This window comes from Saccopteryx leptura, chromosome 6 (assembly GCF_036850995.1).
Source record: "Saccopteryx leptura isolate mSacLep1 chromosome 6, mSacLep1_pri_phased_curated, whole genome shotgun sequence".
Lineage (NCBI taxonomy): Eukaryota > Metazoa > Chordata > Mammalia > Chiroptera > Emballonuridae > Saccopteryx > Saccopteryx leptura.
In genome coordinates, this window is record NC_089508.1 from 33,404,848 (window position 1) to 33,421,441 (window position 16,594).

The following is a 16,594-nucleotide window of genomic DNA, read 5'->3' on the forward strand; positions in this document are numbered from 1 at the left end:
AGGAGAAAGAAGTCTTCGTGAACCAATATCATTCATAGTGAAAACTGCAGTCATTTTCCATCAGTCCTTTGGCAAGAACTAAAACGTTGGATACCTGTAAGCTTTCTGAAAGGTGTGAGAAAGAAAAGGCAGAGCGGCAAAGTGTTGCCTAGCTGGCGAGAATTTAATTACTCTAACCTCCTTTCAGACGCCAACTGAGCTTCAGTTTAATTCAACAGATATTTATTAACCTCATCCTATGTGCCCTGTACTGTACGAGGAGGTGGAAATACAACAGAACCAGTCCCTGCCTTCCGAGCGCTTATGTTTTGTGGACCTTTTTTTATTCACTGGCCACTTCTGTCGTTGTCAGAGTCTCCCTGCTGTACTAAAAAGCTTCTTACCCTAAATGAGCAGCAAGTCCACATAAGGGCCTATAGCAGCCTCTGACTTATAGGTGACAGCACTCACGCTGTTGAAGGAGGAAGACTTCCCCAGTCTTGGCTGCCTACTAGATAGAGAATTTAGGCCTCTCAGTCGACTGGTAGTGCTCCTGGGCTGGACCCATTGCCAGAGCCTCGCGTCAGCCAAGACATTGCTCCAGACGCTCCACAGGACCCAGGTAACTTGCTCTGTGGCCTGAGGTGCTCAGAAATGAGTGCTGTGGGACTTTGGGCTGAGGCAGAATGGAAGGTCCTGAAGTTCATTACCGTCTCTAACCCCTGATGCCTGAGTCATCGTCTCTTTCTTCTATGTCAACACAGGACCAAGGTTGTGACAAGCTCCTCAGGGAAGCCTGTGATGGGCTGTGGGCTCACCTGGAGGTCCTGGAGTGGTGTGTACAGCAGAGCAGGTACAGCCCTGGGCCACCGCTCCCTTCCCACCACTGGGCACACTTGACCCGTGTTCTGCACATGTGACCAATTTAAGACGTCTTCCACATAAATGTTTTGAGTTAACAGTGTAGACCAGCTACAAATAATTAGTCCAACTATTTAATCAAGAAAGAAACATAAGTAATACCTCTCTTCACTACAGCCGTAGGTTATAACTAGAGGATAATTTAAGGATGACAATGATAAAAAGAACAATAGTTCACATTTTCTGAGTATTTACTATATGCAAGGCCTACCTCCAAGCTCTTTACGTGGATGATTTCACTTAAGCCTGACAACAATCCTATGAGGTAGAAACCAATAGTATCCTAATTTTAAAGGTAGAGTGGTATTAAATGATGTGCCCAAAGTGACACAGTAAATGTGGTCCACATACTTAACCATGTGTTCTCCTGGATCACACTTTTATTCAGTAACTGCCTGTGGGCTGTGGTTAAGCTGTGTTTCCCTGATAATGTAGCCGTAGGTCTTCCCCAGGTCTGGGTTCCTGTTTTGTCCTTCACCCACTTCACCAGCACTTCCTGAAGCAGAGAAGACAGAGTGGGAAGTAGAGAGACGCTGTTACTCAAAGTGAAGCAGATAGCTTGTGCCACTTCTTAGCTAGGAAGAGTATAGAAAGCTTAATCCACAGGCTCTTTCTAGACCCTACAGACCAGAAAGGCCCTTTCTGGGTCTTTTCTAGACAAGTAGAGCTGACCTGATGGCTGTGCTTCCCTGAGGGTAAATAAATGCTCTGCTGTATCCCAGACCAACTGAAACGTGGAGTTTGGAGAAGTGAAACCTATGGTTCTATGGGCCAGAGAGAAAGAGCAAGAGGGGATCAAGATCAGTCTTTCTCAGAGCAATTATATAAACTATCTCTCCTTCCATCCTCCCCACTTTCCCTTCCAGCAACCCCATACCAAAGAGAGATCTCCTGTGTCATTTACATGGTGGAGACAGCCACTCCGTGCTCTACTCTCTCCATCACCTTACAAACCTTCCAGCCCTCAGGGAGGAAGATGTTCTCAAGCTCTTACAGAAGGTGCCAGCCAAGGACCCCCAGCAAGAGCATGGTATGTTGGTGATGGAGTCACTTGGGCAAGGTTTCCTCTTAGGACAATCTTGTCCGAGTTTCTTTCAGCACAAGATTTATCTGGGTGTAATCTGTCAAAATGGGTGGTCTAGCAGGTGCCCTCTAAATTAGTGCTGTTTGCTGCAGTGAGATCACGGATGCCTCCCCTTTCTGGACGAGGTATAGGGAATCCTGTGAGAACAGTTTCAGAGGAACCTTTGTCCTCGTGGAACCATTTCAAGAACCATGAGCATAACTTCATTCCCATGAAACAGAATTAGGAAGTGCTCTCTGAATTTACAGCATTGTCATTGGCAATATGTATGCAAATTCTTGATGAGTCTCTTTTTCCTTCAAAACCTTTTTCACTCCGTTTATGTCTGCCTTCTTTCTCCTCCTTATCTCCCTCATACTCTATTGAGCAGATAAAGCAGTTTAGAAGAAAGACTTACCTGAGACAATACCAAAGCCTTGTTTTAACCTTAGATCTTGGCTTAAAATGAAAGTCCCCATAACAAGTTCTTCTGCTCTCAAAAATAATATTCTAGTGGAGTCACAACCTGCCACACAGGCCTGGGACACTCAGCACTCAGCTTTGCGAGAAACAAACACTCCCATGTAGCAGTAGACATTGCTCAACCTGGAGATTGCTTAGACTGACTTTGAGAAAGGACCTACCACCAATTGGAAAACCAGTGTCACTGCATTCTCTATTTCTTTCTGGAAAGGTAGGCAACTTGTCTAACAGCTTTCCTAAAGGAACTGAAACTTTCTGTTTTCTACATACAAGTCAAAATGCTTCCAAAGAAGTATTTTAAATCCGACCCCTGGTGACCCACCAGGATACACCTAAATCTTGGAAAAGGTGAGAGAGGAGCAATGATAGGACTGGGACTAGGGTGAATCAAGGGAGGAATTGGGTACAAAATTTAAAGAACCACTCGCTCTCAGGGTTGTGAAAGTGCTTGCAAGTCCTGGCCTTGGGCAATAATGCAACATAGAGGCCAGGGGCATGGGGAGTATTGATCTCATTCAGTTTCTTACCCTGACTTTGGCAAAGCTGAGCTTCCTAGAAGTAATCACTAGGAAACCTATACATCAAAGGGTTTGTTGCAACATGATAGTAGCAAAGCATTGCTGACTACTGCAGTGCCCCACTCTGGAGGAATTCGCCTCAGTAGAACTATATGCAACCATCAGAATTTCAGTTATGGCCTGACCTGTGGTGGCACAGTGGATAAAGCGTCGACCTGGAAATGCTGAGGTCCCGGTTTGAAACCTGGGCTTGCCTGGTCAAGGCACATATGGGAGTTGATGCTTCCAGCTCCTCCCCCCTGTCTCTCTCTTCTCTCTCTGTCTCTCTCTCTCTCTCTCTGTCTCTCTCTCTCCCTCTCTCTCTCCTCTCTAAAATGAATAAATAAAATAAAAAAATTAAAAAAAAAAAGAAATTTAGTTATGAAGAAACAAACAAATGCTTATACTATCATGGATTTTTAAAAAGTAGGAAAATGAAATAGTATAGAAGATACTGTTATGCTCAACTTACACATATATATATGCAAAATTATAAGAGGGGTTAAAACAGACTGTTAACAATGGTTATGTTTAGCTGGTAGGATCATGGGAGATATTTTCTTTCTTCTTTTTTGCTTTGCTACATTTAATGCTTTTTCTTTGAGAAGGTTGTTCTTTTGCTATGGAAAGGATTAAAGCCAAATTAAGATGTTTCCATAGAGACTCCTTAAAGATTATGGTGCCCACCTTTTCTCCTCAAGTTTAATTTTTTTTTAATGAGAAATTATAAATTATTAAATAAGCACAAAGAATTTCAACAGAGTTTGTGTTTTTTTTCCCCACGAGGTCTGCTTCATTGCTTTTTTAAAAATATCAGATATTTTTTAAGACGTGTAAGGACCAAACTTGCTCAGCAGCCATCAGGGCTGTGTTGAACCGACACGTAGAAGAGAGGTTGGTGGGGAAAGGAGACAGAGGGCACTGACAGCTGATGTTAGTGGAGGGAACAGCCTGGAAGGGATGCAGATCATGCTGACAGGAAGGGGATGCAGCATCTCTGCCTCAGCCAGACCTGCAGCCCGCACCCGAAGGAACCGCTCTGACGTTCTCCCCGTTCCTCTCCGCCATTCAGACTCAGCTGATGCCGCGGTCCCTGAGCACCTGAGCCGATGTCAGAACCTGACACTCTACCAGTGCTTCTGTGCCATGAAGTATGCCATCTATGCCCTCTGTGTGAACTCCCACCAGCACACCCAGTGCCAGGAATGCAAGGACAGCCCCTCTGATGACCTGGCCATGGCTACAGAGCCAGTGAATGATTCTGTCTCCTCCTCAGGTACGGCACCCCTCACCCATCCTGATATAAGGTGGTAACAACCTCTTCCAGAGAGTTCTTTATGTGGGAACCCTTTAGCACCAGGACTGGGAAGGTGACCCTTGGTTTTATTACACCCAGCAATAATTTTATCCATTTATCAGCCTTCATTAATCAAAGAGACATAGAGAAAGCAGGAGATTTGCCAAAGTTCTAATAGGGTCTGATCATACAGTGCAGTGTTTTCCAAATGTTTTGGGTTTTTTTTACTATAAACCACATTAAAATAGCATCTCACATCACACTCCAGTTTGCACCTGGTTTGTACACTGAAATAAGTTTTAAGAAACAATACACTCACCCTTCCAAACAGAGCACACTCTTAATTACATCTTTGGTTTATTTCATTTTTTTTAAAGCAGCCTCTAAGTCAATGTCATGGGTCACAGCTACAGTGTGAAAGAACCTATTCCCTATCCTTTTTCATTTTTCTTAATGTTACAATTTTTTGTGTGTGTGTGACAGAGACAGAGAGAGTCAGAGAGAGGGACAGATAGAGACAGACAGACAGGAAGGGAGAGAGGTGAGAAGCATCAGTTCTTCATTGTGGCACCTTAGTTGTTCATTGAGGGGCTACAGCAGACTGACCCCTTGCTTGAGCCAGCAACCTTGGGCTCAAGCTGGGGAGCCTTGCTCAAACCAGATGAGCCCTCACTCGAGCTAGTGATCTCAGGGTTTCAAACCTGGGTCCTCCATGTCTCACTTCGATACTCTATCCACTGCGCTACCACCTGGTCAGGCAATAACTTTCAAATTTTTAACTTGCCTGTGTGACTGCTGCTCAGTTATCTCTCCTTTGTAGCTTTGGAATAGAACTTCACCTCTGAGCATTGTCTTTATTTTATTTTATTTTTTGTGACAGAGATAGGAACAGATAGGGACAGACAGACAGGAAGAGAGAGAGATGAGAAGCATCAGTTCTTCATTGTGGCACCTTAGTTGTTCATTGATTGCTTTCTCATATGTGCCTTGACCGGAGGGGGGCGCCTACAGAAGAGCGAGTGACCCCTTGCTCAAGCCAGTGACCTTGGGCTCAAGCTCATAACCTTGGGCTTCAAGCCAGTGACCTTTGGGCTCAAGCCATCGACCATGGGGTCATGTCTATGATCCCATGCTCAAGCCAGTGACCCCACACTCAAGCCAGCATCCTCAGGGTTTTAAACCTGAGTCCTCTGTGTCCCAGTTCAGTGCTCTATCCACTGCACCACTGCCTGGTCAGGCTAGGTAGCCCTTGATACCTGTTAGTGTAACAATGAGTGAAAACAGAATTGAGGAGCAAGGAGCCTGTACGCTGGAGTGCTTGTCAGAGATGAGGAATAATGTAATATTAAAAAAGCAAAAACAAGGTAAGTGTTTGGTGAGCTAGCTATATTTCTAATTAAAGTAGCAAAATCTTTCTGGAAGTCATAAAAAGACATTGCTGAAGAATCTCTTATTCTTCTTACTATAGCTGTGATTTCTTTTTTTTTTTTTTTTTTTTTTTTTTTTTTTTTTTTTACATTTTCTTTTCTGAAGCTGGAAACAGGGAGAGACAGTCAGACAGACTCCCGCATGTGCCAGACCGGGATCCACCCGGCACGCCCACCATGGGGCGATGCTCTGCCCACCAGGGGGCGATGCTCTGCCCATCCTGGGCATCGCCATGTTGCGACCAGAGCCACTCTAGCGCCTGGGGCAGAGGCCACAGAGCCATCCCCAGTGCCCGGGCCATCTTTGCTCCAATGGAGCCTTGGCTGCGGGAGGGGAAGAGAGAGACAGAGAGGAAGGCGCGGCGGAGGGGTGGAGAAGCAAATGGGCGCTTCTCCTATGTGCCCTGGCCGGGAATCGAACCCGGGTCCTCCGCATGCTAGTGTGATTTCTTTAGTCATGAAAATATAAGTAAATGAGTTCAAGTTGTGGGAATGTTTGAGTCTGGCAAGTAATGTTTCTAACGTCTGCATTGTCTCTCTTCTCTTTCTCTGCCCTCTTCTCTTGTACATGCTTCTTCAGGTGCTTCAACTCTCTTCTCCACTTACCTGGCCAGGTGTCAGCAGTATCTGTGCAGTGTTCCCGACTCTTTGTGCCTGGAACTTCTAGAAAACATCTTCTCTCTGCTCCTCATCACCTCTGCCGATCTCCACCCAGAGCCTCACCTGCCCGAGGACTATGCTGAGGAGGAGGATGTTGAGGGGAAGGGCCCAATGGGTTCGAGGTCCCCCCCGGACAGCCCTCAGCACATAGCACAACCAGAGAGGAATTCAGAACGGGGTTCCCTGGGAGTCCCCAGGAGCCTTGCCTATACAGTTCCTAGCTGTCTGAAGACAGAGCCAAATGACAGTTCTCCAGGGCCTCACAGACACAGCTTTTTGGACCTAAAGCACTTGACTGGTGGTCTCCATGGGTTCCTGGCTGATGAATTGGCAGTCGGGGCCTTCCTCAGGCTCCTCCAGGAGCAGCTGGACGAGCTCAGCAGCCGCGGCACCCCCGAGGAGCCAAAGCTGCCGGAAGGCCAGAGGTCGGGAGGCAGAGATGGGCTGCAGAGCCGCCTGCACCGCTTCTCCAAGGTGCTCTCTGAGGCCCAGTGGAGATACAAGGTGGTAACCAGCAACCAGGGCTCAGGTGAGAGGAGGTGGCAGAACCAGTGGGTCCAGGAAGGGAGGAGGGAGAAGAACCCCAGGAATGTGGGAGAGAGCAAGGAGTACATGGGAGTCACACCATAACTCAAGGCATATCACCATAGCAACTAGCGTCAGAACCATGGCTCCGAGCTCAGCTGAGATCTTCCCTAGGAAGTGGGTCAAATCAAAATTGATCACTCTGCCACGTGACCCATTGGGTTTGCTGTTTCAGAGGAGCAACCTTCCCGAAGATACCGGCCCATTGCCACACAGCACCCTGGTCTCCGCCGGGGTCGTCGGACTCGAAGGAGCCGGGCAGGTAATCTGACGAGCGCTCCTCATGCCCCGTGCCCATGCACCAGGCAAGTGGTATAGTGCCACCTGTCTAATATGTATTATTTAAGATAAAGCACATGGTCCAACAAACAAAAGTCATCTAAGATTATCCTAGTCCTATCAAGGTGACCCTTGCTAATAGTTTCCTTCTAGAAATTTCCCATATAGTACAAAAATATATATCATTTTATATATACAGATGTATCCTTGAGAACTATAGCTTTTGTTTTCAGTTATGTATATTGAGAATTTACTCTTTTTAACTTATTGTAAAGGCTACTTAATATTCCATTGTCATATGTACCCCTTTGTGGACATTCAAAGTGTTTCCAGGGTGTTTTTTTCACTAATATAAACAATGCTGTAGTAAACAACCCTATACATATACCTGTGCATACCTGTGTGAGTATGACTATAGGATAAGACTCTCACCATAGAATAGCAAGGTTAAAAATATGTGGATTTAAAATAAAGGTATTGCCAAATTGTCTAAAAAACGATAAACCAATTTACATTCCCACCAAATGTATGAGTGCCTATTTGCACATACATTCATTAAAAACTAGTAGTATCAAAAAAAACCCAAAAAAACTAGTAGTATCAGAATTTTTCAAATCTGCATTTATGATTAGTATGACAATGTGTCATTGTCTTAATGTTAGTTTTTAGTTTAAGATTGAATGTCTATTTCATATATTTATTGGCCAGTTATATTCTTCTGTGAGCTCCCTATTCATGTCTAAGGTCCATATTTTCTATTGGGTTCATCTTTCTTGTTGAACTGTAAGAAGCTCCTTATACATTGTGGGTAATATTCTGTCATTATCTGCTAACAGATTTCTTCCATTTTGTCTTTTGCCTTTGAATTTTTTTAATGGAATTTTATACAGGAGCATTATAGGAGTATTAAATTTTTAGATAATTAAATTGCATTATGGTGTTTGGTGCTGGTTTTAAAATAATTAACAGGGAATTCATAACAGTTTCCTATGTGCTAAACAATACTATGCATCTTGAGGAAGGTGAATGAGGCATGTATCAGGAAGCTGCCTTTAAAGAATGTATAATTTACCTGCACAGACGGTATACATGAAGAACTTACACTGCACTGAGGCACTGCCTGGAAACAGCACATATCTCTTAGAAGGGGAGATCAGAATAGTGTACAGAAGTCATGGAAACATGATCTAAAGATTTTATGGAAAAGTTGACTCTTGAACCAAGCTCAGAAGAATGAGAAGGCTCCATCTAAGTGACAATGAGAGGAGTGACCACAGTGGGTAGAATGGAGGATGTTATGAGAAAAACTTGGAAAACTTCAAGGCTGAGTTGCTGTGGCAGGCCCTACAGCTGCTCAATTAATTAGTCTGAGTCAAAAGGTGTAGTTTACATCCACTTGACCCATCCACCCCAAGAGTGCACAAGCCATCTTTCCTACAGCTGTATGTCCTTTCCAAACAGTGAGCCAAGAAGACTCCCTTGCATGGGGCTGATATTACCCCTCGAATGACCACACTAAGGAATAATGAGCCCCCATTCACTAAGAAAAGCAGATGTTGAGAAGTTTTCCTCTAGGGCTTTAGATAATGCAGTCTTTGACAGACCAGGTCTTATTCAAGTATGAGAACAACTTTTTTTTAGAGAGAGAGATAAAGAGGAAGGAAGAGAGAGGGAGGAGAGAGATGAGAAACATCAACTTGTAGATGCCTCACTTTAATTGTTCATTGATTGCTTCTCATACATGCCTTGACCAGGGGCTCTAGCCAAGTCACTGACCCCTTGCTCAAGCCAGCAACCTTGGGCTTGAGCCAGAGACCTTGCGTTTCAAGCCAGCGACCTTTGGGCTCAAGCCAGCCACCTTGGGATCATGCTGATGATCCTGTGCTCAAGCTGGCAAGCCACTCTCAAACCAACGACCTCAGAGTTTCTAACCAGGGACCTCAGCATCTCAGGTCAACACTCCATCCACTGTACCACCAGCAGTCAGACAAGAACAACTTTTTATATGTTAGAAAATTTTGTGACCTCCTTTGCACCCCACTAGTTTCTGGTCATAATAGCTGTGCTTTATTTACTTCAGTACATTGACAGTGCTTGGTGAGCAGATGGGGGTCACTGACCCCTAGGAGTAACTTGAAAACCTTGGGGTTCTAAGACCCACAGGTTGGAGACCACTGGTATAAGCTATTACCCAAATGAGCGTTGGAGCCATATTAAGCCTGCCCTTCCTTTGGTCTGTAGGAACCTGTTTGCTGTAGAAGAAGCAGTAGGTGTAGTAGTTATCCATTATCCTCTCAATCTAACTACTTAGATCTTAGTTTCAAGCCAACTTGTCACTTTCTACATTGTCAGAAGTTGATGGTTGATTTTCCCTCTTCTTCCTAACACCTCTAGATGGCCGGGACAGAGGTTCCAATCCATCCCTGGAAAGTACAAGTAGTGAGCTGAGCACAAGTACTTCAGGTATGGGGGTCCCAACCACTTGCCAACTTAAAGCAGCTTTGCCCTGGTGTGGAGCTGCCATATACCGTGGTATGAAAACCTAGTCTGAGCAGTTCAGGAAGAGGCAGACTTCCAGTTATAAAGAATAAAAGTCCTGGTGACTATAGTTAACAATACTGTATTGTATATTTGAAAGTTGCTAACAGTATATCTTAAAAGTTCTCATCACAAGAAAAAAAATTTGCAACCATGTGTAATGATAAATATTTACTAAACTTTGTGATGATTTCACAATATAGCAAATCATTACGTTAAATGCCTAAAACTAATACAATGTTACATGTCAATTATATATGTATATCAATTAAAAAATTTGGTTCTGCAAATGGCCAAACAGATTTCAGCAGGGAAAGGGCTGTTTTACTATCAATTGAGTTACCCTCAGCAGAGAAAGCAGAATTAAATACCTGAGAAATGTACTTAAGCTTTGTATTCAAAGATGACAGCATAAGGTTTGCCTTTCTACTGAGGAAAAATCAATACACATTTACACACCTTTTAAAAAGGAAACAAAGTTATAAGAGTTTGGTGGGAGGTTACAGCACTATAGTTTTCCCTAATTTCTGTGACTTCCTTGGCCCCCACATTCTTGTGTCCCAACAGAGGGAAGTCTGAACACTGTGTCTGAAAGGAATGAGCGGGGCGGCCGGTTGCAGCCTCAGACTCAAAGCTCATTCATCCCCATGATGTTCTCCCCACCGGAGTCACTGCTGGCCTCTTGCATCCTCCGGGGGAACTTTGCAGAAGCCCATCAGGTAAGGGGCAGGCGTTAGCAGGCTAGGCCTCGCCTTGTCATAGTAAAGAACGCGAAGTCTGCCCCTAGCTGTCTGGAACCTGATGGGCCTCGGGTAAAGCTGGATACCTGTGCACCCAGAGCCACTTGGGAGTATTGGAGGGACCACAAATAGGAGAGAGTTTCCATGTACAAGGCCTAGTCCTCAGCAATGCAGATTTCAAGACCCACACTGGACGAGGTTTAAACTGTTGAATCTTTGGTTTGTTTTCTTAACATAAACAGTGTTTTAACAAGACCAAACATTCAGCTCCAATCCCACCATTTTCAAAACATGGAAATAAATAAATATAGATAGATAGATAGATAGATAAAATATATATACATATATATATATATATATATATATATATATATATAAATTTTTATTTTTTTTATTTTTTTTTACAGAGCCAGAGAGAGTCAGAGAGAGAGATAGATAGGGACAGACAGACAGGAACAGAGAGAGATGAGAAGCATCAATCATTAGTTTTTCGTTGTGACACCTTAGTTCATTGATTGCTTTCTCATATGTGCCTTGACCGTGGGCCTTCAGCAGACCGAGTAACTCCTTGCTCGAGCCAGTGACCTTGGGTCCAAGCTGGTGAGCTTTTGCTCAAACCAGATGAGCCCGTGATCAAGCTGGCGACCTCGGGGTCTCGAACCTGGGTCCTCCTCATCCCAGTCCAACGCTCTATCCAGTGCGCCACCGCCCGGTTGGGCAAAACATGGAAATATTTTTGATTCTTACAAGCCTTCTCTGAACAAATACATATTTTTATGTGCATAAAAATCATGATGCAGAGAGTGTTTAATAATAAATAGAATGCCAGTTCAATATATAAGTATAGGGGCTACCAAACGAAAATGTTCCTGTTGTCTAGGGAAAAGCACAAGAAGAAAGAAAGACATACCCTCTCTCAGCTTCTAGATCCTCATCTGAAAGTTGGAGTTAAATAAAACACCTGCTTGTGCTCCCTCATGGAAATGTGAGAGGATTCTGTACAAGCTGTGAGAAATAGAAGAATCTTCTGCTATTTAAATTTAATTGCATAATAACCTACCATTCTAATTTTTGACACTCCTTTGGTATATTTATCACACTGTCCTCGTCCCTCAACACGTAGGCCAGAATTTTTATTTTGTGTGAGTTCAGTTGTTGAGGACTAAACCGAGGAGAATTATAGACGATAAGAGTGTTTGCTTCCTCTGGTCATTTCAGGTCCCATACTTTCATGATAATGATCATTCTAACCCTCTAGGGAGGATAAGACCGTCACCAGCCTTTCTTACACCTGAACCTCTGGACACGCCTATGCTTGACCCCTGAATGTCCTCACTTCCTCCTCCTTTCCTGGGCCCTTAATTTATTATTATTATTTTTTAAAAAAAGCTTTATTTTTTAAACCTGATTACAGAATAAGCCATGCATAATTATAAGTAAGTATTAAAAAGCATTAACAAGAAAATAATATTACCTATAACCAATATTAAAGGTAAAATATGTTTTTGCCATTATTTTTCCAAGATATGTGTGGCTTTTATATAGCCAAGGTTATTTCAAATTGAAAACTTTAAATTTTATTTATTTATTTATATTTTTTACAGAAACAGAGAGTGAGTCAGATAGAGGGATAGACAGACAGAAACGGAGAGAGATGAGAAGCATCAATCATTAGTTTTTCATTGCACGTTGCAACACCTTAGTTGTTCATTGATTGCTTTCTCATACATATGTGCCTTGACCACGGGCCTTCAGCAGACCAAGTAACCCCTTGCTGGAGCCAGCGACCTTGGGTTCAAGCTGGTGGGCTTCTGCTCAAACCAGATGAGCCTACGCTCAAACTGGCGACCTCTGGGTCTCGAACCTGGGTCCTCTGCATCCCAGTCCGACGCTCTATCCACTGCGCCACCACCTGGTCAGGCTCGAATTGAAAACTTTATATAATGCCTTTCTAACATTTGCCTTGTAACTGATTCAATGACCTTACAATAGTCAGACTATTCTTCTGTTACTCAACAATTAGGGTATTTTTACCCTTGTAACAGTTGTCATAAATAGCACCAAGATAATCACGTTTAGGCAATAAGTCTTATGAATTTTTTCCTTAAGAAAGTTTCTCTTGACCTGTGGTGGCGCAGTGGATAAAGCGTCGAGACCTGGAAATGCTGAGGTCGCCGGTTCGAAACCCTGGGCTTGCCTGGTCAAGGCACATATGGGAGTTGATGCTTCCAGCTCCTCCCTACCTTCTCTCTCTGTCTCTCTTTCTTTCTCTCTCTCTCTCTCTCCCTTTCTCTCTCCTCTCTAAAATGAATTTAAAAAATTTAAAAAAAAAAAAGAAAGTTTCTCTTGAAAATGACTGAGTCAAAGACAATAAACCTTTTTAAAGCTTTATGGATTGCCAAATTGCTTGCCAAAAGAAAAGTTGTGACAGTTTATTTTATCACCACCTCCTGAGGGTCTATTTTTACACTTTGTCATGATAGCTGCAAAATGGTATGAAAATGACTTAAACTCCCTGGGTTACTGAAAGGGGGAACATCTTTCATCTGTGGATTAGTCGTCTCTGTTTTCTCTTTGAAATTGTCCACATTTTCCACCACTTCCCACTGGGGCTTTGGTGGCTTTCCTGCTGGCTGGGATGAGTTACTTCTGTATTTGAGCTACTCTCCTAACATGCGCTGCTCTTCCCACCCTTAAAGCAGATGTTTCAGGGCCAGCGTCTAATGATAGGAAGATCCCATAGCTCCGGGGTTTCCCCAACCCAGCGGGCCCACCACAACCCCCACTCCTGCCTCTCCCGTACCAGGTGGTGTTCATGTTCAACCTGAAGTCCTCGCCCAGCGCAGGGGAACTGATGTTCGTGGAGCGCTACCAGGAGGTGATCCAGGAGCTGGCCCGAGTAGAGCACAAGATTGAGAACCAGAACTCAGATGGGGGAAGCAGCACCATTCGAAGAACAGGCAGTGGCCGCTCAACTCTGCAGGCCATTGGCAGCGCTGCGGCGGCAGGTGAGGCTTCCCTGCTGCCGCCACAGGTGGTGAGGTAGCCAGAGAAGGAGGTCTCGGGGGAAAAGCCGCCCGAATGATAAGCTCATCGTGCGGTGAGCAGAAACCCGGAGCGGGACACTTGCCTTGAAGAGCAGAGTCCTGACCTATTGAGAGTCGGTGTCCAGCTATGCCCATTCCCTGACCATGGTGGTCATTTACCTGCCACTCAGGCTACTCCGTTCCTTGTCCTGTGTGACCTAAACTGAAGAATGCGAATGCTATTTTCACCATGTGTTTTCGTGCCCACTGTCTTGGGCTTTGGTTAGAACTTTATTTCCTTGGCTTTGGTTAGAACTTTATTTCCTTCCCATGTAATTATTCAGGGATAAAACATTTTTTTTTTTTAACTTTTCAGTAAAATGAAAAAGTTGTGTATAACATCTGTGGCCTGTGAGTCACAAATCTCAATTCTCACCCTTGGCTGCACCACAAGAGCTCATCTTCATTATTTCTTTTCTTTCTCTCTTCCGTTTTTTCTCTGTGCCATCCCCTTCAGTGCCCGAAGCCTATGGGCTGAGGTTTGAGGCCACAGTTTGCTCTGGCATGGGGCACTATGAGAGACCCAGGGGACAGGCCTGCCATAAACCCAAACCCATGCATTTTCTTGCAGATGGAATCTTGTCCCGTGTCTTCACATTATCTTACTGGTCTAGGCTCTGTGTGTCAAGTAACATCACACATTGCTCCTTCTCTATTCTCCCATAAATTTTCTATATCTATTCAAAAATATATCTATATGCACTTCCTTTTTGTTGTTAATATAAATGGGCTCTTACATTAAGCTCTGTTTTCTACCTTGCTTTCTTCACAGTGTGTTTTAGAGATCTTTTCTGATTAGCATACAAATCCACCCCATTCTTTATCAACCGACTTTGAGATCCTATTTGGAAGACGCCAGTTTGAGTTTCCCTTGGTCTTCCTTCCCACACCATTGTTGTGATCCATATGCATGGGCTTCAGTGCGGGTCCTAATATGCGTAGAAGATAGCCTGTGCAGAAGGACTTAAAACATTTTTTAAGTAACTACTTTTCAGAATGAAAGTGGGATACAAAATCACTTTAACCTCTTATTTTTTACTCCACTGCTGGGTGTCCAGGAATAGTGTTTTACTCCATCTCGGACGTGACTGACAAGCTGCTCAGCACCTCTGGAGACCCCATCCCCATCCTTCAGGAGGACTTTTGGATAAGCAGTACCCTCATGGAACCCACCAATCCCCTGAGAGAAGTTCTGGAAGACCTCAGCCCCCCGGCCATGGCTGCGTTTGACCTCGCTTGCTCTCAGTGCCAGCTCTGGAAAACCTGCAAGCAGCTCCTGGAAACAGCGGAACGACGTCTGAACAGTAGCCTCGAGAGCCGGGGTGAGTGTGCTTCTCCAGCTTTATTCCTCACTTCTCAGACAAACTTCTGAGATACTCAATAGAATGTGCAATGTACTTACTGGGGGAGGAGGGACAGGGAGCACGAGTTATTAGTTAATTTCCTCCTGTCCAATCCGATGGCAGAAATATAATCTGTTGAGAGCCTTGCCTTCCTATTAGACAGCAATCTGTCATCAGTTGGGGAAATTCTTTTCTGATTTATAGATAAATTCAAGGAATAAATACACATTTAGACATGGTGTGAATGGAATTTGTGTCTTTAGACTACACTCGCTTCTGAGTGAACCCCACTTAACAGTAACCTGGGAATAGTCATAATTTGTAAACCAGGTTGCATACCAGTTGGAGAGAAGATTAAATGATATTAAAATGTGTACATAAAATTCTTAGAGGAAGAAAAAGAATATGAAGACAGAATTAGGCAAAGTTCACAACCCAAACATTGGAAGGACTGATCAGCAAGGGAGAGAGGAGCATGTCTCTCTCAGTAACATGGAGGGAGGAATGGTGAATAAGTTAGAACAGGGGTCCTCAAACTTTTTACACAGGGGGCCAGCTCACTGTCCCTCAGACCGTTGGAGGGCTGGGCTATAAAAAAAAACTATGAACAAATCCCTATGCACACTGCACATATTTTAAAGTAAAAAAACAAAACAGGAACAAATACAATATTTAAAATAAAGAACAAGTAAATTTAAATCAACAAACTGACCAGTATTTCAATGGAAACTATGGGCCTGCTTTTGGCTAATGAGATGGTCAATGTCCGGTTCCATATTTGTCACTGCTAGCCGTAACAAGTGATATGACGCGCTTCCGGAGCCGTGACGCGTGCATCCCACATCACTGGAAGGTAGTACTGTACGTGAGCGACACTGTGCTTTGCGGTGCCACCACATATAGTACTCCAGGAGCACAGGATGTGTGCTCCTCTCACTGACCACCAGTGAAAGAGATGCCCCTTCTGGAAGTGCGGCAGGGGCGGATAAATGGCCTCAGGGGGCCGCATGCAGCCCGCATGCTGTAATTTGGGGACCCCTGAGTTAGAATATGAACAGCCACTCCCTGTCTCAGAGATTCACTAGAGAACTCACAGGACTCAACATGCAGTCATACTCATGACTAAGATTTATTTCTGTAAAAGGATCATAGGGTAGTCTGGAGAAAACTAGACAGAAGGCCTCCAAGAGTCCTCTCCTTGCAGAGTCACACAGGATGGCCTTAATTCCTCCAGCAATGAGTTGTGACAAGGGCGAGGTGCTGTCTACAGGGAAACTCGTTAAGAGACCCAGTGCCCAAGGTTTTTACTGGGGGCTGGTAACAAAGGCACCCATTGTGTACCAAAATTCCAGACTCGCAGAAGGAAAGCGGGTGTTCCCCGTAAACTCCCTGTACAAAGAGTGCAGGCACAGTGAGCCCCTCTCCTCATTTCAGGAAGTTTTTATATCAGTATAGGAAACCGTTTATCAGTCAAATTCGGCCAGAGGCCAACCTTGCAAGCTGCCTGGCTAAGGATAGAAGTCTCAGACTTGCTATGTTAACTTTTCTGCACACCTCTCTAAATCACTTCTGAGTGATTGGTTGAAATGTCCTTTACTGTTCATAGAGTCCTTCTAAGATAGTATACTGTGGCACA

The 16,594-nt window shown here is 44.1% G+C and overlaps 1 protein-coding gene and 1 pseudogene across 1 annotated transcript in view; one reads left to right on the forward strand and one right to left on the reverse strand.

The window, feature by feature from the left end:
* ZFYVE26 (zinc finger FYVE-type containing 26) overlaps positions 1-16,594 on the forward strand; it is a 71,299-nt gene that overhangs the window by 12,807 nt on the left and 41,898 nt on the right. The window contains exons 7-16 of the mRNA XM_066388046.1: positions 437-601; positions 744-832; positions 1,767-1,930; positions 4,076-4,279; positions 6,308-6,916; positions 7,148-7,234; positions 9,646-9,714; positions 10,357-10,508; positions 13,336-13,537; positions 14,674-14,937. Of these exons, the coding sequence (XP_066244143.1) occupies positions 437-601; positions 744-832; positions 1,767-1,930; positions 4,076-4,279; positions 6,308-6,916; positions 7,148-7,234; positions 9,646-9,714; positions 10,357-10,508; positions 13,336-13,537; positions 14,674-14,937 (2,005 nt within the window). The remainder of the gene's footprint in view (positions 1-436; positions 602-743; positions 833-1,766; positions 1,931-4,075; positions 4,280-6,307; positions 6,917-7,147; positions 7,235-9,645; positions 9,715-10,356; positions 10,509-13,335; positions 13,538-14,673; positions 14,938-16,594) is intronic.
* LOC136377936 (small nucleolar RNA SNORA42/SNORA80 family) lies at positions 14,053-14,174 on the reverse strand (annotated as a pseudogene).